The following is a 24,159-nucleotide window of genomic DNA, read 5'->3' as shown; positions in this document are numbered from 1 at the left end:
ATACTCTGTTACATCAAAGTATTTTGACCATGTGATATTTCTAACGTTCACAGGATAGAATTACCTCCTGTAAGTGGAGATCAAGTGCCATTGCTTGTGAATGACAGCTCCTCTGACAAGTTGTTTTTCATCCTGTCATTACCTGCACGCAATATATTGTTTTCACTTTTGTTGGTGTGTCGGTGTGTTAGTGTACGTTTGTGTGTGTGTGTGTGTGTGTGAGTGTGTGTGTGTGTGTGTGAGTGCATCTCAAAGGATTAAGAATGAAGAAGTAAGAAAATGCTGTCACTGATTACTATAGGGCTATAGATATGCACGTCCCAAAGCTTATATATATTGAAAAATAGTTAATGATTATTTGACATCATCATGGCGTTGCTGTGAGGTCAGAAAATGGCGTCAAACATTGTATCAGGGCCTTCACTTTATCAACCGATAAGATCATTGACACAAGCTACAATATCTACAGTTTATTTTGAGTAACCAAGGATTCTTCATCATACAGTATAAATGGCATCACGATAAAATGGTATAAAAAGGTACAAAGTGGAGAATATACATCCTAACAAGGCATGCATCGGCCCTCTTATGCATTTATTTCATGTTTTGCCATCCAACTCTAATATGGCTGCTCACAATAATATGTTGTCTTTGATACAGCATCAGGCCCTGCCTGTTCCCCATCTGACATGTTTTCCCACAAATACAAACTATTATACCAGGGTGAATCTGTTTATATTTGACTAAAGCCTCAGTAAAATCTCACCTTTTTTAAAGGACTATTTGAATTCAGTTTCCATGGATGCCTTTAAAAAAAGGATATTATTATCCCCAAGAATAATATTTTTGTTTCCAAATAGCAACACGCAGGAAAGTGACCAGAAATGAAAACTCACTTGTTACCACAAGGATCTGTTACATTTTAAATTTAGACCCTTTTAGAAACATAATGGTGCTGCTGTCTCTCTGACTGTCCACCATCTTATAGGTATATCAGAAAAAACTGAACTGGCAGCAGAGTGGTGCACTGATTTGTGGTGAATGGTAAATGCAATGTATTCATCTATCCTGATCCACAGCTGTAGTGTCACCTCACTGCAACAGTGTTTTGGAGTTTGCATGTTTGTATGGGTTTCCTCCCACAGTCCAAACACATTCAGCTTACGTTGAATGGAGACTTTATATTGCTCATAGGATGTGAGTCTGAATGACTGTTGGTTGTCGATCGTCAAAGAATGAGCTGTATAAATAATGGATGCATGAAATAACTGAAAGTCAGCATCCAGCATTCTAAATTCAAAAAATACACTTGAATACATTTTTATGCAAATAAGACTTTATTGATCTGTTAGTGTTAGACATACATGTAATGAGAATGAACTGTGAAGTCTGACAAGCTTAATGAAGCACGTAACTGCACAGCTCCTTCACCACACCCGGCACTTATGGAAGTTGATCAAAATAACTTGTCAAACGCGATATGTTCACAATTGCAGTTCACAAGGCTGCTCTGCGGCATGCCTCAAGTCCGTCAGCAGAAAGTATTCATAAGCAGTGTATCAACTTTTAATGTTTAGTTAAAAATGTAAGGTATTGCTAGGAATGATACCTCAAATAAAAGGTAAACGATATATTTTCTGTTTTAGTAAAGAGAAAAAAGGTAAACAATATAATGTGTAAATACGTAATCTCCTCAACTTCATCACATTGCTTGATTTTTGTTTGATTCAAGCTTAAAGCTAGAGGAAATATTGTAATATTATACAATACAACAATTTGTTTTTACTTGCTCCTTACAGTGCTTCATTGAAGCTACATTAGGCAAATACATTAGTCATATATCTCCAAGGATTTAGAATAAATGTGCAAACAATGCTGCACATTTGACTTACAGAACCATGGAGAGTTGTGTGTGGCTGCAAAAGTTAAATGTTTTTACATGAATGCATAATAAAATCTCAAATGTTTCAATAAACAGGAAATAGATAGATACATCAGTCTGTTGTTTTGTAAACTGTCAGCGACTGCAGCTTGGATTGGTCTGCGGCTGAATTCTGAGCTGCCTCTGGGAGGCCAGGGCTGCTTTACGGGTCATGGTGGTGCAGCGGGTCAGGATCTCATCAGTCTTGGGTCTGGGCGGGACCCTCGGAGCTCCCTCGCTGCCGTTGGACCCGCTTGATCCAGAGCCCTCGGAGTCGATGCTGAAGCTGCGGCCATTAGACAGGCTGAGGTCAGGGCTACTGTGCCCGCTGTCTCCGACGTTAGCCTGGCGTGAGACTGCAGGGCGGCTGGTGGAGCTGTCCAAGACCGAGTTGCTGGATCCGCTGCTCGATGAGAAGCCGGACAGGCTGGACTCGTTGCTGGCGTTGCTCATGTTGCGCACGCGCCCGTCTGAGGTCAGACCGTCCCTCTCCGTCTGTGGCTGCGACCAGGTCTCAGAGAGGACGTCCAGAGATTGGGACTTGTGGAACCGCCCAGGCGCAGGGGTCTCACCTCTGTACTGATCTGCAGAATCCCTTTCTGGGTCGGTGACGGGTAAATAAGAGGTCTGAGGCGCACTGCTGGATGCCAGGTTGAGAGTAGAGCTATACATCTTCCTCTGTAAGTTGAAAAGGCCAGTACGTGGGTTGTTGTATGGCCTCAGGTACATGGAGGGGATGTAACCTGCCTTGCCATTGTATCTGGACAGAGGATTGCAATAAAGAGAGAATTTATTATGAACCCTTAATCAAAATGTCAGTGAATTGATTGAAAATATAAAGACATTGACATATTCTATCATTTTTTTCACTGTGTGTCATGGTGAATTGTTTGCAGTGCAATGACAGACAAGAACGCAGGGGTACCTGATGAGCCACCAGCCATTGTCAGACTTCTCCAGGACCTCCACCACGGAGCCCAGGGGCACAGACACCTCATCCTCCTTCTTAGTGGAGTAACTCCTCACCGCACAATACAGGGAACCTAAAAGTCAAAAAATGAGTTAGAGAAAAACTGCCACAGTCTTTAATGAATGAGGATAAACACACAAGTTGTCAGCTCTTTGCAACAACAAGTTGTCATGGGAATATGTCAAGCATGTGAAGGTGTCAATGTAAAGGCAATGGAAATAAGTATAGGCTTAGGCTGATACTGTACGCTATGTACAGTATGTAACCAACGCCTCCTACCATTGTGATTTACACACAAAAATATCTCACCTCCAGACTGGAATCGGGCGTTGTCGACATCATCATCATCATCCTCTGCCTCCCATAGCTCCAGATAGGGAGCGGGAAACCAGGCCAGGCGCTTCTCCTCGTTTTCCACCATCCACCAGCCTGGAGAGAGAAAAGTAGAAGCCCACAGTTCAGAAAACAATGTTTGATACCGGATAATAAGGTGCTTCACTAAAATGTATTTTCAGTTCAAGCACTCACCGGCAGGGTCTTTGATCAGTACGTCCAGCTTCTCGTCCACAGCGACCTTAAATGGACGATTGTTGGTGTCCTTCGTCTCGTAGGCGGCCACGCAGCGGTGCGTCTGGGTGACCAACGGGTGGCTCACACTGCCTGCAGGCTGACGGGTGGAAACCCCTCCTCCACTACCGGATTCATCAGGCAGATCATCAGACAGCATGATCATGACGCTGCGTGAGAGAGGAGTCACCTTTAGAACAATTTGCTATCTGGTAATCGGAGGAGATCCTGAAATGCAACTGAACTGAACTTGAAAGCTGCACTGCAACACAAGCTACCTGTTCTTGGTGAAGTCCGGCTGCAGGTCCTGGTCTTTGGGAGTGAAGAACTGCGTGACCTCTGAGCTCTGAGTCACCGTCTGGTCGCACTTAAGAAGTTTCTCGCAGTAGCTCTCCAAAAGCTTCATGCGCTGGATAGATCGCCTGGAACTTTTCTGCTGCAGGCTGTTCCTCCTGGCCTTTCCTGGAGAAAGGAGAAGAAATTGTTCAAAATTATTGCATTTTGCTGTCAGAGAGATGAGCATCAGAACCGTATAAATAATCATTCTCTTTTAAATAACTAAATATTATTTCTAGGCCTTTTCTAAATCCTTGCATCCTTTTTTTTCGAAGCAAAAATAGAGATGGGCACATCACATCAGGATGTTATAAGGACAAATCATTGCAGATTTAGATCCGCGAGGTGATGAAGGAGACGATAAGGCCTCAGCAGATACTTGTAATAAAAACATTTTTTTATAATAATAATAATAATCTTACCTTGAAATTTGGGAATCACTCTGTCGTTTTTCCGGAAAGGGTTCAGGTGAGGGAATCTCTTTTTCAGCTGCCTCTGTTTGTAATAAAAGATAAATACATATTCATATAATACACTTATAGTTTAATACTACAAAAGACGTACTACTTCTGACTTATTGATTATTCTTACATGAAATTTCTTGAAATCCTGGAAAGATCTGTAGATTATCACCTCAGCCCCATCAGACCACTGCAGACATATCATGAACATCTGTGGAGTCAAAGGAAAAAGTTGCATTATATTGTTACAGATACATTATCCAATTATCAGCTGAAATAAAATACATTATTAATATTGTTATAGTTAAAAACTCACCTTGAGTTTTGGTGTGTCTCTGTGGACGGCTCCAATGATGCGGGCGCTAATTACAAAGCGCTGATCCCCAGTCATCGTGAGAGTCTTCTTTTCTCAGCTTGCAGAATGAAGAGTTCTTTCTCAGTGGACTACTGTTCTCCTGTAGCCTCCTGCAGTTAATATAGGCTACAGAGAGAGGGGGCGGGGCTGGAGGAGGAGGCTGTAAAACACCTGAAGTCTGCAGCATCCAAAAAGGTGTGTCCTATACCAGCAACTGTACTATGACAGTGGGTGGTGCTATTGAATGCACACAGTGAGCATCACAGACCGTAAGAGGGAATGCAGTAAAACTGGAAAAGTCCCAGATGAATGGAGTACTGTAATAAATCATGTGCCAACATGTGCAAATTAAAAAATATTTTTGGAAATGCCTAGGGCACTGTTTTTTTTGATTTATACAAGCCAGTATGTCCTCACTGCTGGAAAGGAAACAGCATGGCCCAGCTTTTAATATGCTGCTTACTTTAGGTGGTCTCTGCTGGTGTTATGGTTGAGTTGGTTTAGGCTGGTGAGGCTTGGAATAATTTGCCTATTTTTTGCTACTTTATAGATCAGCACTCAGTAGACTACATACTTTCACCAAGGCTGAACACCAAGGGTAAAACATAACCTTGTTGGCGGAGGTAAAGGCACAAGAAAAAAAAATTGATTCCGTAAACTTTTTATGGACTCCCCGGAAGTGTAGCCAAGGGATTCACTATCCGAGAACTACTGACATATGCTTGTCATTCCATTTGGACATCATGAGCAATAGCACCATTATAGTGTGATTATGCACATCAGGCATAAAGAGTTAGGTATGCAGGTGAATTGTCATTGTCGTGAATTGCGGCAAACAGGTAGCCACGCCCACGTACAGAGTCGGGAAAAATCGCCCATGGGCAGGAAACGGATAATACACAGAGGGAAAGGTGCGGCTTAGTGGAAACGGTGCATGTGCACGTGCATGTGCAAACGTTATTCATTCCACAGCTACCAGTAATTAACACACCAATTACACTTTTCTTTGCAACCATTATCTAGGCTAATCACCTGTCACGTTTCCAGAATGTTAGAATCATACAACATGGCATATAAAAGGCAAATGTTTTAAAATTAGGACTAAAACAAGTTATAGAAGTTTTTTCTCTGAAGCAAACGATCATTTTTTGATTCTCTCAAGAATTTATTACAATATCATCTGCTCCTCTCCTGTTATAACTTTCTGGTATGTGCTGCCTCCATAACTCCCTGAACCAAAACTTGCTTTGCACGTGCAATCACTTTACACTTGTCATCTGGCAGCAATATTCCTTATCAGCAACTGGTGTGGAGAGCTGTGTGTATGTGTGTGTACGTGTGTGTATGTGTGTCTGTTGAGAATGACTAAATAAATATGTGCATGTTGTGGGAGCGAGCAGGTGTGTCTTCAAAGTGAGGACTGCATGAGAGGGCCAGAGTCAGAGGGGGTTATCCCAGCCACTCATCAGATAGATGTGGATGCAGAGCACTCGTCTGAAGTGGTGCCAAGATATTATACACACAAACACACACAGTGTTACGGTGTAAAAGGTCAGGACTGTCCAGTTTTGTTTATGTCCTGAGAAGATGTCAGCACCTGAGTCTGGAGCCACATGAGGTTTTCCCCCTTTTCAGAATTTTTTGTTCATCTGTCAAGGAAGAGGCTCGTGTGCACGTGCATGAGATCGGCTACTCTGTCTGGAGGAGCAGAACACTGAAAGTCTTTCATGGACTCAGACACACAATTACTAGCTCACACAAATGACTGTGAGTAAAGATGGACAACACATCTCCACTTCATCCATTTGTTCATGCCATTGTCCATACAGACTTACTTGAACATATGTGGTAAGTACCCAAAATGACTGATCTTTGGGAAAAATGTATCGGACGTAGAGGAAAGGGGGACAATAAAGACGATTTGGCTTCACATTGTTGGAATGTCGGGGAAAGCCTGGCTTTAATCTCCAGCTATCATAAGGAGCAGGTCAAGACTGTGCCAGCTAATTCCGTCCTGACCGCAGTGCTACCAGTGATCTTGCCTACGGTGTTTTGCTGGTTTGAAAAGTAAGTAAAAGATCAGACTCGTCATTGGGGTCCCCTGATTCAAGATGTCAGAGGCTGTCGATAGGGGTAACCCTGAGATTTAGTGGGTCATTAGGGTCACCAGAGTTGAATGTGTATTGAGGTGTCTAGGGAGAGAACCCCGGAAAGAATCCTCTTCTTCTCTCACTGCGCTTTCATCCATCTATCTTCTCTGGCCATTGCCATCATCAAAAGAGTTTCCGGTAAAGCATGACTGGTAAAATCCATAGACTGTATATATATAATCCTGATCTAAAGAACCGGCTCTACGAGTTGTTTGCATTCTGTTTCTTCATTGTATAAGCAGAGCGATTCCTGTTGCACTGGATTGCAGAAACAACATTTCTTTGTCAGTATCTGGGATTGTGTCCCAGGGAGAACAAGCTTCTGCCTCTGGCTGTTGCTTGGCTTGAAATGTAGATTTTGTTTTTCAGAGTCTCCAGCAATATAAAGAATGTGTTCACAGCATCAAACAGTATTTTGGAGGTTACTTCCACAAGCCATGGGTCATCAGAACATTTATCTGTGGCTACCCAACTCTGCCTTCTTTCTTTTAGGTTAGACGAGAAACTGATCGATAATTTTTGAGTGAACATTTAAAGCATCCTTGTTTGGTGCCATCCAGTCTACTGCTGCTTTCAGTTCCCCCCCGGATGGTATGATAATGAAGGTCTTCTGTGTACTTCAAGCTTTTTAGTTTGACTGTTTGCATGTACATCAAACCAAGAATCTTCTCTATTAACATATCAATGTTATTATAAAGTCATATTCAAGTAAGGACAACTGAGAGTAGTTATTTTATTCAGCCTTTATCAACGTCATCATCAGACAACTGTGCAGAAAGATATTTTTTCATCAAGTAACTGGAGTCACAAACCGGATTCCAACGGAAGCCGACACAGGGTCAGTAAAGGAATTTCATTCTTTTCCTTTTCCTTCCCCTGTGTGCCTCTTGACAGAATCATAACGAAATGTCCTTTTTGGCTGATAAGTCAGAGAAAAGACTGTGGACTGATATGAACCCGCACAGCATCACAAAGGTGTTTGTTTCGGGTCGACCTAAGGTTGAGCGTGGCATGAGTAACATCGGTCGTGTTTGTGAATGAACCTGTACTCCAAACAATGGTATTGTGAAATGACTGAATTCCTGTGCCTCTTCCTTGACAAAAATTCTGAAATGGGGGAAAACATGACGTAGCTTCAGACTCAGTGGTTTTTCTCAGTACATAAACAAAACTGGAGAGTCCTGACCTTTTACCTTTAACTGTCTGTGAGTTGTTATGGCACTGATTTACAGAGCTCTGGGAAAACTAAAAGGAAATAAAAGGCAGCTCTGTCTGACTCTAATCACTGTGTTATAACACATGCATAAGCACGATACAGAGAGAGTGCACAGGAGGAGGGTTATATAATTCAGTTAGTGACTTTTTGTTGTGTATATCACCTGCTCAAGTCTGATACAGAGATAGTGGCAGAGAAAAGTGCAATTGAATTTCAAGGACCCCACAACTCACACAGGTTTGAAATTCATAATCAAAATAAACGCTGAATAATCCAACGCCTCATGTTTCAGTGAATGTATGATCGGTGTTCTTTTGGTTGTTAATGCTTCTCTGATTACTCCCAGAGGAACTGAGGAGATCCGACTGCATGGCCTATTGATCACTCTCCACATTTGGTTCTGTGTCTCTTGTTTTCTATCCTAGGCTTCTAATCTGTGTGTATAGTTTTTTCTTCCAAATCCATTAAACAAGAATTTGAAGGACCCGAAACATGTGAGTGCCAGAGTTGAACACATAATTAGGAAGACTGAAAGCTAAAAGAAGTGCTCCTTTAATCCCACCTGAAGCTGCTGCAAAACAAGCAGGAGAGTACTTTGAAATCCCTTTCACTTATGAGCTGAAGTGAAAGGGACTGAGGTTGAATGGCCTAGATCATTCACCCCTAGAAAGTTAAAAATGATGGCTGAAATAGTGAAAACAGGGAAAGTAAATTCAAATTGGGACTATCAATATATGTGTGAATGTGCTGATAAACCAGCTTCCCTTACCTTAGAACGCATTCATGTTAAAAAGATCCAAAGCAATTAAAGACAAATATTCAGACTGAACAGAGAAACAAGCCTCTACCAAGTGTCATGCAAGGGCAGATAAAAACTCGCTCAGCTGCGTAAGTTAAATTGGAATGGTTCCCTGTCGGCTCCTTTCAAAAGCAAACTCAGGCCAAGATACGAAAAGAGCTGTAAAACGCCCTGATAGTATGTGGTCTCCAGTGGAATATGCTGCTGCACTGGACCAAGGGCGAGATGCTGATGACTGAGAAACAAAAAAAAAGGGGGGGGGGGTCTCAATTTGTTGTCTCAGGCGCTCAGTACTCCCCATGACGACGGTTGAGAAAGAGAAGAAAAAGAGTGATGATGCTGTGCAGAGGCGGGAGATTAGAGTTAAAGCGATAAAAGGTAAACGAGTGGAGCAAACAGAATATAATGATAGGGAATGAAGCTTTGCTGAAACCATGGTAACCTGGCGAATTAACTGAAATGTCAGATAGAGCCCCTGACACCGTGGATAAAACCGAAAGCCTTTTATGAACGGTTGGAAATCAGAAGCTTACAAGGTTCTCTATTTGGGTGCAATGGTACAGAGGCTCAAGGTTTCACACTTTTCAGGTCATTCAAGTGGCCTCTTTATTGAGTGTGAATGCGAAAGTTGAATCTGTTCCACAGGCTTATATGTTGTCTGTGAACTTTGTGCAGATAGATAATGCTTGAGTGTTCCGTTCGTATAGAATTCAAGGTCCTGATAATCATCTGTTCCTTTGTTTCTGCCTTGATCAAACGCGGCACCTACAAGACCTACTGTTAAGGCAGCAGGTACAAGACAGTCTCCTATTTCTCTGACACAGATGATGACTCCTCTGACAGCGTGGTTTTTCGTGGGGTTGTTACATTTCAGCCGTGTTCTTGGAACGAAGATCTAGAGAATGCCTGGATTTGGGTTAAATTGAAATTTGGTTCAGTGTGATGTTGGAATGATTAAATAACTCTATATGGTGCGGTGGAACTGATCATATGATCCCTTATTGAAGTTAACTGTTTTGCATTGCATGAATGATTACAAGTTAGGCCACTGAATTTTCTGTTGATGTTTGAGTGTTCATATAATCCTTTCTAATTTTGATCTATTTTGATGTACTTTAAAGATGATTCCTTGCTTTAGCTAGATTGTGAGTGCAGTCTGGGTTTTCCTGGACCGGCAGTTAGTCAGTGTAGCTAGACACCAAGGGTTACCTTTCCATGGTGGTGTGTGCATTTGCTGATTTACAGTTGTTGTTGTGTCAGCTTATTTTAGGCTGTCTGTGGATGCAGCTCACTGGGCACATGTAGTTCATTAACTGATATACATCAGTTAATTGTTCATACGGACAAACAGGAAATGGTTCCAGTAATTGTTGCACTTTGTCATTGGCCTTGATATTGATCGATCAAGCTTGTGAAAATTGTAAATGCAGAACATTTATCCATTTGAAACTGCATATTTAGTACTTTTCATTAATCCGTTGGCTTAACTTTCCTCTGCCATTTGTACGTGCACATTCCTAAGGGCCTCAACACAGAGGAGTCATGGAGATGATTTATATTTGTGAGAATCAGTGCAGGATGTATCTTTGCAAAGGATATATTTGTATAGGATTAACTGACAGTGGCTGTCTGTGGAGAAGAAAATGCACCAGGATTAGTCACGTAGCACCACACAGCATCATTTGGTATGAATTGGCCTGACTCACAATCATCTCATTGTTTAGGTGGATTTGAAACGGTCAACTGAAACCTCATTTAGCAGAATAGGTGTTGCTCCCGCCCTAGGTTTCATTTCCCTCTACCTGCCACAGCATATACAAGAAATCTCCAATCCAGAACAAGGAAATGGAAAACAAATTATCTTCCCCGTTAGGTTATCTGTAATGACAAAGAACTGTTTTAAATATTTTATTAGGACATTAATCATAAACTCTTAGATAAGGAGAAACTGGGATTGGTGGATTAGGGCAACTGAGAGAGGGATAAAACACTAACCACCGGCCAAACACATGAGATCATCAAGCACAGTTTACAGTCCCTGACAAACACCGTCTAATTCTTTAGGAGGCGCTGCAAAAGAAAATGTGCAGAAATGCATATGGGTCTTAATGACTTGTTTGTTAGCAGTGGTAATTCTAGACTTCTTCCACCAATGAGGTTATTTTTACACCCGTGTCCGTTTGTTAATTATTTTTTTATTTTTTATATTTATTTTGGGGTGGATCCAGATCAGCAGGTGGATCAAGGATTTTTTTGGGGTTCAAAATGTGGCTAAATAAATCAATTAGAATAGTACTAAGTAGGCTGCAAACATCTGCCAAGGCCCAATATGGTACCCAATGAAACCACATCCACATTATCCAGATCAACAGATTATTTCCTTGACCCATGCATCCTTCCATCCATTTTTTTTGCATAATCTTGCTGTCAAACAAACCATCAAACAACAAGGAGGGTTGAAAACTAAATAAAAATGGAGGTTATACAAATTAATCCAAAAGACAACCAGCTTTTAGTCCCAAAAAATACTGATGATATTAGGTTAGATTTCATATATATTAAATACATACTTTAAAAGCTGCACTACAAGGAAGCTGCAGATTTTCATTATACTTGCAAAATAGTGCATGAACTGGGACTCGTTGCCGTTCAAGATTGATTTATTTTTAACAGTGAGCTTCTCTTTGGCTCTGTCCTCCTTCCAAGACGTGACCAAAGGTTCATCCAGTTTCTAAGGAGGTGGAGCTTCTGTGAAGTTTCTGTGAAAATCTGTTATCACAAGAAGACGGAAGCTGTGAAGTGGTAAACAAAGCAGATTGCATATCTATAGCCAGTGTCGGGAAATAGGGGCGTGGTCAGTAAATAAACAAGAAACACAGACACGTACACCACACGTTCAATTGGTTTGCTTTCCTTACTGAGTCACACCAAATGAGGCAACCAGTGCCAAGTGATGCAAGATTACCAGGAACGTCATAGAAATAATTTGTTGATCTTCAGTTTGTGCATATCTTCCTCTTTAAGAGTCGTTATTGTGCATACACTCTTCTTCCAAACATCGTCTTTGAGTGGTTAAACCCCTTATTTATTTATTTATTTCAAGCAGCCATGTCTTGAATGTCTGTACATTTTACAGCTGTCAATCTTATCTGAAGTCTGGTTATCTGGTAAAAAGATGTGGAGATACTTCACTAAATGAACAATGAGGCTGGCGTCCTGCCTCCTGCACCTGTTTTCTTAGGTGTTTCACCAGTGCTCAATTATCTCTGCCTTCCTATAAGTTCTTCACTTTGTCTTGGAGTCCGTGAATGACCAGGAAACCAGTTGATCCGCTTCTCTCTATAACACGTGGTGGCCTCCAGTGTGTCCCTGATCCCCTGTGTTTCTTTTCATTTCTTATCTTTTTTCAGACCATCCTTGCGTTTTGCTCCTCCTGGTTTCCTGATAGTTATTCTACCTTAACTTACTTGACTAATTCTGCTAAAAGTGAGACAGACAAACAAACAGCAATGAAAAACCTAAGTGTTAAATGTTTTAAAGGTTTAAAAAAATGTGGCAACATTGGTAACTTTGCACAGTTTCACCTGCAAAACTCCAGTGGTTAAGGCTATTAACCATTGACTTATAAATTACCAAGTGACTGTCTGTCTGTTTATCATAAAAGCTGCGTTGCTTGCATGGCATTTCAGCCCTTTTTCCTTATCAATGTAAATTGATGGGGAGATTTCTTACAAGGAAGCATCAGCATCCTTCCTTGAAGGAACACCATAAAAAAACTGGTGTGTTTACACTTGTGAAGAATACAAAAAACGTGTTTATGATCTTGACAGAGGAAATAAAGTATGTGCACGTGTTATGTCATTTGGTTGATTATTGTAACTGTGGACGTGTTTGGCTGAGGCACTGACTGATTCATCACTTGTGTCGTATGTTAGCTGACCAACCCGTTAGATGACATCCTTCAGTTCTGACTTCCAATCAGGGCCATGGTGCCATGGGAGGATGCTGGGAAAACCACATCTTCGGTTTGGTGCATTATAACTGGCTGTGGACACTTACACTGCAAATATTTTTATTATAACCTTATCCTGCTAAGGTTTGTCAGCTTTGAATATTCCCAGATGTCACCACTCCTATGAACAAGCCTTTAAAGGGTAAGTCAAGTTTAAAAAACCAAGCCCAGTATTGTCTTACATATCTGGATTGTACAGAAGATAAACCCCTTTCTTAAAGATAATGAATGAGTGTTAGAGTCAACAAAACACTTTTGAAGTTTCAGGGGTAATCAGGGGTAATCAGGGGTAATCAGGGGTAATCAGCCAAATCCAATAGAATTGAAGTAAATGGTAACTCCTTCTTTAAACGTAAAAAAAAAACTGAAAGAAAACTTTGAAAGCAACCACGCTGCTCCTCTGGCGTCATCTGAGTGTCCGCAAGCCCCGAAATTTAAATTCGACTTGAACTCGTCATTGCTGCAGGTACTGGTATTTGTTTTCTGCTGTTTTTGTGGTCACCGGTTGCTGCAATTGGATTGGATTCTGCTTTGACACTGTTTACCCCTGAGAGTCCAAAAGTATTTTGTGGACTCAAACACTTCACCCACCCCTCCTTCTACATAGTGCTGAGTAGATAATGAGAGAATTTTCATTTTTGGGTGAACTATCCCTTTAAAGTGACATAGGACTATTCTCTGCTGCTCCTCTTAGGCCGTCACAAGTCCAAACATTATTTGTCATTTATCTTTTTTTAATCCACCAAGAAGGTTTCTTTTTCATTGCTCTATGTTCGTCAGCAGGACAATAAAAAATATACTTGGTGGTAGAGTGCTGTGTAACTTTTGAAGCGGATTGGTTGAAGAGGCCAGAGTCAGGACTTTTGTACACTTTACAGTAGCAGGAATTTTGTTTTTTAGGAACACAAAATACACAGAATAACTATACTCTTTTGGTCTCTTGCTATTCTAGCTTGAAGTGACTTGGAATTATTGTGACTTTGATTATCCCCTTTTCCTTCTTTCTTTCATTTTAACAGCAGAGACCTAAAATGACAAATACTCTGCAGCTATTACACACATGCAGCCATTACACTTAGTGCAGATATCCAAGGAGGATGAATCCAAACAGCTTTGATAATCTGCCTGACTTTTCCTCCAGTGCCACTGAGGTGACGTGTGTGCACAGTCTGCTGCTGGGTGGATCTGCACACATGCTCTGGTGATCCCCTGACTTCCTCTCTGGCGCCACCGTGAGGTTGTCGGTTGTGGTTTGGAGTGAAACGCCTCAGCAACTGTTGGATGGATTCGCAGGGAAGTGTCCAGCACACACTCACGCCACCCTCAGGACAAAATGTATGAACTATTGTAATTCTAGTTTTCAAGCTATTATAATCATTGGGTAAATGTTTATATTATGCTTTTATATATATATATATTATCCAAACTACTGACATTCCCTGTAACTGCTGCACAGCTGTACTTTGTGTTTCATGACAATATTACCTGCACCATTGTGGGCTAGTACATTGACCACTATATATTTCTGTAGCGTGGTGGTTGGCACTGTTGCCCCACAGCAAAAAACATTCTCAATTCAAATCCTACCTTGGTCTTTCTGTGTGAAATACTTCGAGTGTGTGTGTGTGTGTGTGTGTGTGTCCAGCTTCCTCCCACATTCCAAAGACATGCAGATTGGTAGATATGAGACCCTGTATTGATAGTGGGCGTGAATGGTCGTTTGTTGGTGTGTCTGGCCTGTGATGGACTGGCGACCTTTCCACAGTGTACCCCACCTCCTGCTTAATGTCAGCTGGGAAAACATTCAGCTCCACCCTCGATCCCCGAAAGGATAAGCTATATAAATAATGAATAAATGGATGGAATACATTTCTTTCCCCGATTTAGCTCGAGGGTTTTTTCTCAATATCAGCACTTCTGTATCGCAGCGCCCACTGTGTTCCCGTCTAGCGACACAATAACACTCCTCTGTTGAATCCTCATTCTAAAAAATCCACTCAGCTGTACACAATGACAATGTGAACATTTTGTAATAATTCATGCGACATGTGCTTGGTATGTAATGTGTCGGTCAGACATTCAAGACACAAGGGAAAGTTTTTGAAACCAATCGTTTTTTTTGTTTTTCAAATCTGCAATCGATTCTTTACAGTCACACATCAATCAAATCCAGGCTTGTTCTCAAACACACTTCTGACCTGTTATAATACAACTCTGATAAACGTTTAAAAAGATGGCACCATCACATGGAGGGGGGGATCATGACCGGGGAGGAGAGTGATTTCATAGGCAATTTAACAAAAATACCTCTTTTAATGAAGATAGATTCTTTTTTTTTGTAATTTTTCATATACTCTTTAGCGATAGAATAAACTTCTTATCTCTGAAATCTGAAGGTTTGATGTTTGGAGAGTGCTTTGTTGACAGTGTTGCATAGTCGAGGAGACGTGTCAATGTAGGGATAGTGGGTGGGTGGGGGGGTCTTAATTTAAAATGACACATAGGGAGGACAACGCTCTGTGTTTAATGCAGAGCGCAGGGCAAAATAAAATACTTTCTTTCTGAATACTTCTATGTCGTTGTTTTGGCTCCAAACACTTAAAAACCAGTCAGAAAAAGCTTGACCTGCCACCGTGACGCTCGGAGCTCGTGTACTGAGGAGTGCGAATGTGGAATTCCGACTGCAAGCGTTAGTAACGCGCACTCCACCTTTGTGCAAATTCTCAAAAGATTCAGATCCACAGCAATCACGTGATAATAATCTCACAAGAAACTTTGACGGAACACAGGGGAAAAGCTTGTTTTGTGTATCACTCGAACTTCAGCCTTTATAAAAAAGATGCCACGCTGCGGCCATACTCTTGGCAGGCAAACTAATAGCAGCTTAGCGTTAAAAAAAGAATACTGTTATTATACTGTAGCTTATGGGTCAATTAAAGCTCCAAATCCTCAAACGGGAAGAGCTCTAATCGTGAAAAGCAAAATTGACATGATTGTACTTCTTTAGGGATCGTGTATATAAAAGCGGACTCCTCCGATGAGTCCTTGTCCCGCTGTCGTCGAACGTGTTAATGAAGCTCATTCTGCATCTGCTGGATGAAAGCTGGGAAACATTTCGAGTTGCAACAACAAGAGGGGGACATTCCCAGCTCAGCTTATAAAGTGTCTCGAGATGCTTTGCAATGCGTCTTTTCAAACCGGACATTAAAACACGTGATAAAATGGGTGTTTGATATGACCCACACCCAGTCTCTGCTGCTGGTTCCGACGTCACAAGCTCCAGCCAGGGAGCAGAACTGGCTCTTCCTTCTCGTCTCATCTGTGCATACATTAATTTGTCCCGTCCACTAGTCGGTCATCTGTCCATCCGTTGAGAGAGAACACACGAGCACTTTGCCAAAGTTCACGTTCTCAACCTTGGTTGTTCTCCTTTTCCTCCTCAGTAGCATCTGCAGAACTCTGCTTTAGCCGCAAGTCTTTGTCCGTCCAATAGTAAAAAATAAAAAAATTAAAGATCCACGATGGTGGCCGGGGTCACCGGAACTCATAGATGGCTGCACTGTGCTCTGGAACATGGGTGAGGTTTAGAGACTGGTACCTGCAGTGCAACAACACGGTATATGTTAGGAAAAGATAAGGGCCGCCTATACAACATGCTGATGACAACGTCCTCCATGGGGGAGGAATCTGGTGCTAACATTCAGTTATACGCCCTTTACAGGTAAATGGCTTTAATTGGTAGTGTTTGAAGCAGACTGCCACACTGGAGTCAAGTGGAGTCACAGAGAAAAGATGCTTGGAATCTGTACTTTCATCGAAGTTAAGACATCTTGCTACTTCTTCTTCTTCACATAAAAGCATAAAACTAGCAAAACATAGGGCTATATTTGGTTAAAGCAGAGAATTAAACACAATCAAAACAATGAAATTATAGTGTTTTGTAACAGCTACACTATTATGCACAGAGGGAATTCAAAAAAACTAAAGAAGCATCTAATTAAAGTGAAAACACTAAAGATGGAGGACACACGAGCTCATACCCAGGCAGTAGGACTGGATCAATCAAAAGCAACACATAATGGCTTCATTCACATAAAGGTATATAAAGTAGTTCGGAGGCACGCCACATTAGACGTGTTCACATTTTTATATGAATCCAATTAAGACAATAATCTGAATAAGACACTGCCATGTCAGAATAAGCAATAATCAAATGAAGGCATGTGGCGTGTTCTGACCTGAGTCTCGTTATATAGACGTGTTTATATCTCAATCACTATGTTACATCCTATTGGAGTTTTCACAGCATTATACGATCATAAACATGTACAGCAGTTACCCACACATGCCCTGGGTTCAAGTGCAAACAAGTAGTAGGAAATAATGTTGATGCGAGTTTTTATCAGACAATGATTTGTCATATGTAAACAGGAATTGGAAAGGAACCTTCTACTACTAACAAATGTAGATACGATAATGGTAATAATGTCTTATTCCGAATTAGGTCAATAGTCAGATTATTGGTTAATCCCAGCAGCAGCTCCCAGTGCACCCCGACAGGAGCTGCTGCAAACCTTGTCCGTCAACAACTGGAATATGATCCAGAAGGATTTCCTTTTCCTTCACTAAAAATCAACTTGACCCCACAGTGACCAGTGTTGTGCTGTGTTACCATTCAGAGCTCCTGTGGTAGTAGTAGCCCTCGATCGTTGCTGTGGATTTCTGGAAGCAGATGTAGTAGAATCCAGCAAAGGAAGCGCCGCTGATGTCTTTGATAGTGTGGTCTGGGACCAGGAACTGCTCCTGAGGGGACGCACAGGATGAGGAACAGCAGCAGCTGCAGGTCAGGGGTCACTTACTTGAACATGTGGTCGAGCTCTAATATAGGCAGCACCTTACCTTCCACCTCATGAAAATATAGTCCGAGTTCTTGAGATCCTCATAGTTAAAATCGTCTGAGTTGAATGTCTTTGCATACTGGTAGAAGGCCTGGAACTTGCCCTTCACACAAAATGAATATTGATTATGGCACAATCAAACAGCATGTGTGGAGCCCTGCTGAGATTATGAATTCAGTGTTGGCCTTACCCAATGCTTACGATCCACATCTTCATCTGCATCCCATTTCCTGGTGAGAAATGGCCGTTTCCTGCTGATGATTTCTCCGGCAAAAAACGTGGTCAGAGTCGGGTATTCCTATGAGCGTGAACACAACAGTACATAAATCATATTAGTGACACAAATGTATAGTTATGTTTCTCACATTGAGATGAAAAAACACTTCAAAGATTGGGGTTAGGTTAATTGGAAACTTTAAATTGTGTTTTTCTTTCATTCTTATCTGTATTCAAGAGAGTGGTCTTCCAGTTTGAGAGCAGGACTTATTGATTCAAAAGTCACATTCACACCCTGCACTCGCACTCAAAAAATGAAGTTGTCCTGTCCTCATTGTGGATGCATTAGCTCTTAAGGGACTCTTAAATAAGTGAAGCCAACACACCGACAAGGGTGAGTAAATTTGATTTGTAAACACGCCACCTGGCTTTCTAATGGTTGGAGAGTTTTAGACACTCAAAGGAATACAAGAGCAAAGTAGAAATCTGAGAGCAGATGTTTCACACGTGGAAATATGTCCAAGCAGCAACACAATATCTGAGTACAAGCGCAAAGTTTGAGCACGAGCAGAACAAATCTAAGCATAAGTAGGGTGTTATTTAAATTCAAGCGCAGAGTTTAGAGTGAAAGCCTAACAAAATCAAAAGTGAAATCAGTAAACCCTGCTCTAAAACTGAAAGACCACAGTCTTGAATAAAGATTGGGGTAAAAAAACATAAACTCGAACATAGTTGTGAATCTGAGTGTGGCTATTTGTCTCTGTGTCAGTCCTGTGATCCGCTAGTAGCGACCTGTCCATGGTGTTCCCGGCTGGGATTGGTTCCACATTAGAACATACCAACTGTCCTAGTCTGACCCCATCCCTGCAGAGAGACAGTCATCATTGACTGTGCATGTACTATTAAAAGATGCTGTGGAGTTGACCTGCGGACACCCGGGTGGTGAGGCAGCTTCAACGAGCTCGATTCTGCTGTGGACTCCAACGTGACATCCTCTCGGTACAAAAACAAACAACACAATACTGAGCAGGACTGATCGTACCTAGATTGTACCAGTCTGCTGGGAAAAAATGGAGGGGTGGGGGTTGGGCACCATGAGCCAGTGGCCGGAACCAGCTTTTAAACATTCATGTTTGTGGCTTGATATTAAAGAGAATGACTCCTCTCACCTCAGTCAGTCCCTTTATCTTCAGGTAGCCACACAGGTAGGAATCCTCCATGGTGACATGCTTAGAAAAGGAAACACAACAAACAACAGCGTGTTACTACACATCTGCACCGGGACGTTCAGCCAGGTAGCAGGATTATGTGATGTTGTACTATGATAGAGGAATATTCCCTTGCTTTTAACATCCTCTCAAACAGAAACAACCATAAACATGGATGTGTGTGTGTGTACGAGTCCTGCTACGTGGTGCAGCACAAACACATCAAACCCTCAACAGGGAGGTGTTTACTTATAACGACAATGAGTCAAACACGTTTAATATCAGTGGATTAAATGGACATTAATGTTTAAACAGGGCTGCTGGTTGTAGCTACAGTCCCAGTTAGCTCGGCGGGTTGATCGACGACAGGCCCCATTGATTTCAGAGCTGTCAGTCCCCACATCGCCCGGTTGACAGATCGCCACATCGCCCTGACAGCTCGCCCCTGGATCACGAAAATGTCCGACACCCCCCCCCCCCCCCGGGAAGCCTCACCTGCAACACGACCTCCACGTCGTACGAGTTCCCTTTGCTCTTCTGGTGGCCCCGGAACCGGGAGCCGCTGTACAGCAGCGAGGCGACGACGCCGGGCTGCCGCGTGTTTATCGGCGGCGGCGGCACAAGCGAGGCCGAGGATGCGAAGGCCGCAGCTGGGGATTCGCCGAGGTACGCGGCGGGGACGGGCATGGCTCCCGCTTCGTGGGCTGGAGGGGGGGGTGCGCCGACCCGCGGTCACTGGGCGTCCGGGCGAGGGGCTCTGTCGGCGGGGAGGAGGAGCGGTGAAGCCCACCAACACTCAGACCCCGACTTATTCCTCCGGAGTTCGGTTCGCCAGGCACCAGGCTCCCAAAAAAAAATGAGGGGACCTCGACGTGCCGACGTAGAAGCAGCATCCGCCCCTCTCATTGGCCAATTGAGTCCACTACGCAAAGATTCTCCACGCTCATTGGCTAGATTTGCGGAAGGCTCCATGGGAGTGCGCGAGTGTAGTTTTTTTGCTCGACGTGTGACACCGCGTAGATGCAGCTAAAAACTACACTTCCCGACTATTCACAGTGTTTAACTCCATCTGTCAAGCTAGCGCAGAAGGTCAGACGCATGGTTTTGAACGTAGGAGCTGGTGTGTGAAAGCTGAGGAAGAAATATATGGTAGGGAAATAGCGACTTAACACCGTTTGCAAGTACAGGATAACCAAGAGCTAATGCTAACAACTGTATTCTAACAATGGTACGTGTGGATAACTAACGATCTGCAGTCACACTGAGGTAGCCTAGCTTGTTTGCCTTTCTCCGCTGGTTTCTTCTATTGAATCCTCACACCTCCACCGAGCTGCCACCATGTTGAGGAGCCTGGTCAGACTCCAGAGTCATGTTAGAAAGCCTCTCAGCAAAGTGTGCCCAGGAAGTCAGCCCCCTCTGTACTCCACAGCAGCATCAGGTACATCAGGTAAGAGGAACACACAGCAGACTGAGACGCCTGTTGGTTCGCAGCTTAACTCTGTTGACTGATGATCTCTCCTCTGATGTAACCAGAGAGGAGGAAATTCTACCAAGATGTCAGCATATCCCAAGGTGAAGGTATGTGTCAGATCTTCTTCTTATTGTTGTTGTTAAAGTTGTGTGTGTGTCAGTTGTATTTTCAAAGTCATGTTAAAGGAAAGGCTACAATGAAAGAAGGCCACTAAAGTTGTTCCTTCTCCGCCCTTGTGTCACCTAGGTGGTGTATTTGAGATCAACCTGGACAGAAGGAAACTGAAAACCCCCGGAGGGAAGTTGTTCACAGTGCCCAATGAAGCCCTGGCCATCGCCGTTGCAACCGAGTGGGATGCTCAAAGGGACACGCTCAAGTTCTACTCTATGCACCTGGTACGACCTTTGACCCCGGGGATTGAAATAGGGTTTAAGGGTTCAGGGTGTAAGATTCAGGGGAAAGGGATCTATAGGCAGAAATTGAATATAAAATAATCCTAGTGATGTTTTAATCTAAATCACGTACGTTTTGCTGTTTTCTTTACCCTAGAATGGGCCCTTTATGTTTAAATACTTAATAATAATAATACAGCGGCAGCCTTTTTTTTTTTTTACAGTAGTCCAAACTCTACACTTAGTTCTACACACTATACCTTTAAAGGAGATTTTGTCATCCAGAGTTCCCAGCCCCAGTTTTTACTTTATAAGATCCACACCCAGACACCCATATCCTCCATTGATATTGCCAGTAAAAAAATGTTACCGTGAAGCTCTTGCGATGTTTTTAGTTTTTCACGCCACTAGTAGAGGTAAACAGTTTATTCTTCCTGCAGACTACGCTTTGCAACACAGCTCTGGACAATCCCACCCAACGAAATAAGGACCAGATGATAAGTGCTGCTCTGAAGTTTCTGGAGACTGACACTGTCTGGTAAACAACTCAATCACGTATTAAGTTTGATTTTTTTGTTTTTTCTTTATAACGATAATAACAACTATAACCATTATTTTTATCAACAGTATTTAAGCCATAGCTTTATTGTATCAAATTATATGTTTTCTCCTCTTTATATTCATATTCAATCAGAGCTAAACACTCTCTTAATAAAAGCTCATTATAACCAAGTATAAACGTAGTGTAGAGGTTTCAACTTTGCTTGTGAAAGACATTTACATATTTGTTATCAGTGAGCTACTTGTGTTAGTTGTGGCTTCAAATGTTAATGTTGCAAATGTGCTGCTGTGTAGTTACAGAGTAGATGAGCCTCATGCTTTGGTTGAGCTACAGAAGAATGAGTGGGACCCGGTGCTGCATTGGATTGAAAACAGGTAACAGAAGCATTCGTTTTTATCATTGTAAGAACACTGACAATAAAATCTTCCCTCTAAAGCACATGTTAAATCAAGGTTCTCTACCAGCTCGCTCCTAATTGTATATTTTCCCACAACTGTCTTGCAGATACAACGTCACTATCGGCTCCTCATCCAATATTTTGGGTCCTGAGATCCCAGAGCAGACCAAAGACACAGTCCGGCAACACCTGAAATCGTACAACTTTTGGTCTCTGACAGGTGAATTTCTATAGTATATCAAATATAAAAATGGACAGGAGAGGGATATTTGTGATAGTTATTGATAGTTTGTATAGTACTTTAATAGGCTGTAATAGCAGCAGGGCCGAGCTGTGCAGTAATATGTTTTTTTCCTGTGCAGGACTAGAGTATGTGATCACACAGCTGAAGTCTGTTGTGCTGTCGCTGGCAATGATTGACACACATTTGAGTGTGGAGCAGGCAGTGCTGCTCTCCAGACTGGAGGAGGAATACCAGGTGGGTTTTTTCCTCCCAGATCTTTTCCAACAACCTTTTATTCCATATTATTTTATATGACTTCTTCTCACAAATAGAAACTTGCTTTTGGGATATTTTATCAAGTGTCATTGTTTCCTAGATATGTCACTGCCAAACGAATAATTCTTCATATGGCCTTGAGAGAAACAGCACCCTCTTGTGTTCTCATAGTGAATCTCGTGAAATCAGAACCTGTAGCATTAGACATACATTGCAGTGTAGAGGCTGACCTTGCCAGGGGTCATCATGATTTTGTGATCTTGTATTGCATGTAGCAGCTTCAGGGTTGCAGCTGAGAAAGCATAAGACAGACCCTTGTGCTGAGTCATTGGTTATTCCTTCCCGATAGAGGGTACATTTTCACCAAGGGCAGTTTTTGTTATGAAAATTTTTATTTAAACTTATTTTCTCCAAACTCAGTAGAGGGAGTACGCAGGGGCCAGGGAAGAAGTTGTTACATTTTGATGCAGTGGATACAGAAACTTTTTATCACTTTCCATAACACTGCAAGATAGTGCATTCTTTCCACATTTTGGTAAGTTTCTTGGGAAATATTGTGTTGATCTAAAAAGTCGTAGGGTATTTTGGATAGTTTATGCCATTCTAGATTTCTATTTATCCTCCTTTTTCTTTCTCCCACACAGATTCAGAGTTGGGGAAACGTAGAGTGGGCGCATGACTACGACACGTATGAGCTGAGAGCCCGGACCGCTGCAGGAGTCCTTTTTGTTCACCTCTCATCTGAGAGTTCGACTGTGAAGAGAAAACTCATGCAGGACTGAGAAGGATGAGCTCAAATACAAAAACTCTATGGGCACACAGCAAATCTGCCCTCAATCCGAGATCCCCCAGAGTTCAAACGTTTATCCGTGATTCATGATTCTACATCCATGCAGACAGTCACCATGCATCCTCTTTGTTCTGTTTAGCATTGACAGCCGTTCTGTCTGTGATCTGTAACAGAGTCGTCTCTCACCAGCACATCATACTGGCTGTCTTTTCTGCCATGTTTATTTACGGCAGCTGCCAAGAGTGACACCGCTCTCAGAGTTTCCAGACGGTTCTCAGTCATCCGTGACATTTTGGCCACTGGTGACTACTGCTGTTGTCTGTTTGGTGGTGGAATGTTAATTCCACTGCTGCTTTATTTTCTCTTTGCTACATTTGAATGCTGGAAGGTGCGTAAGAGGATGTCTAGTTTGAACTGTGCTGTGTGTAGATGACGTGGAATCCTTTTGCAATAAGTTAAACATACTGCATTCAACTACTATTTGTAAAGACATGAACTCAAGTTCTGCCTTTCACATATGAGGAAAGTAGCAGGAGATTATCCGGGTCAGATGCATTCACAAAAGAGTGAAAATTGAGATTCAGGTCAGAGAAGATTTCTGGGTAGAACATGCAGGAGGACATGATGTATACATTTCACTCCAGGATTCACGTTTTGGTCATAGCACATCAACATTGGCATTGGGTCTTATCTTGAAAAGACTTTGAATCTTGTCTTTCCAAGTTGACATCTTAATTGGCATCCTTTTCACTAGGGTCCAGGCAGGAGAAGTTCTGGAGCAATTTCTGGACATTTGTGTTCTCACATGCAGACCTTCGTGAAAATGTTCAGTGCTTATTTGAAAGCAACATAAGTAGTATTGGCTTAGTTTATTTTGTATGTATCTTGCCCTTTTCAGTGCGGTAACAAGATGAGACACTAAAAGCTGTGTAGGGAAAT

The 24,159-nt window shown here is 42.2% G+C and overlaps 3 protein-coding genes across 4 annotated transcripts; 1 reads left to right on the top strand and 2 right to left on the bottom strand.

Annotated features, from left to right (window-relative positions):
* Positions 1-2,017: 2,017 nt before the first annotated feature.
* On the bottom strand, positions 2,018-4,646 carry noxo1b (NADPH oxidase organizer 1b). The gene is made up of 8 exons (XM_061095463.1): positions 4,572-4,646; positions 4,386-4,466; positions 4,217-4,289; positions 3,737-3,920; positions 3,420-3,628; positions 3,201-3,320; positions 2,847-2,964; positions 2,018-2,681 (listed from the first exon to the last, which is right to left on the bottom strand). The coding sequence occupies exons 1-8, from the start codon at positions 4,644-4,646 to the stop codon at positions 2,018-2,020; spliced, it is 1,524 nt and encodes a 507-aa protein (XP_060951446.1).
* Positions 4,647-14,881: 10,235 nt separating this feature from the next.
* LOC133027636 (glucose-induced degradation protein 4 homolog) lies at positions 14,882-19,936 on the bottom strand. Its single transcript, XM_061094696.1, has 6 exons — positions 19,605-19,936; positions 19,071-19,130; positions 17,876-17,983; positions 17,687-17,788; positions 17,460-17,590; positions 14,882-16,385 (listed from the first exon to the last, which is right to left on the bottom strand). Exons 1-6 carry the CDS (start codon positions 19,794-19,796, stop codon positions 16,322-16,324), a joined length of 657 nt encoding a protein of 218 aa, XP_060950679.1. The 5' UTR covers positions 19,797-19,936; the 3' UTR covers positions 14,882-16,321.
* A 262-nt stretch (positions 19,937-20,198) lies between these two features.
* On the top strand, positions 20,199-23,694 carry atpaf2 (ATP synthase mitochondrial F1 complex assembly factor 2). Of its 2 annotated transcripts, none has more exons than XM_061094633.1 (8): positions 20,199-20,547; positions 20,643-20,687; positions 20,827-20,975; positions 21,413-21,510; positions 21,828-21,908; positions 22,039-22,151; positions 22,294-22,409; positions 23,075-23,694. In XM_061094633.1, the coding sequence occupies exons 1-8, from the start codon at positions 20,448-20,450 to the stop codon at positions 23,210-23,212; spliced, it is 840 nt and encodes a 279-aa protein (XP_060950616.1). In that variant the 5' UTR covers positions 20,199-20,447; the 3' UTR covers positions 23,213-23,694. The 2 variants fall into 2 exon arrangements, with proteins under 2 accessions (XP_060950616.1, XP_060950615.1); XM_061094632.1 differs by having other exon boundaries at positions 20,199-20,556.
* The last annotated feature ends 465 nt before the right edge of the window (positions 23,695-24,159 follow it).

This window comes from Limanda limanda, chromosome 21, assembly GCF_963576545.1.
Source record: "Limanda limanda chromosome 21, fLimLim1.1, whole genome shotgun sequence".
Lineage (NCBI taxonomy): Eukaryota > Metazoa > Chordata > Actinopteri > Pleuronectiformes > Pleuronectidae > Limanda > Limanda limanda.
This window is presented reverse-complemented; position numbering and strand designations above follow the sequence as displayed.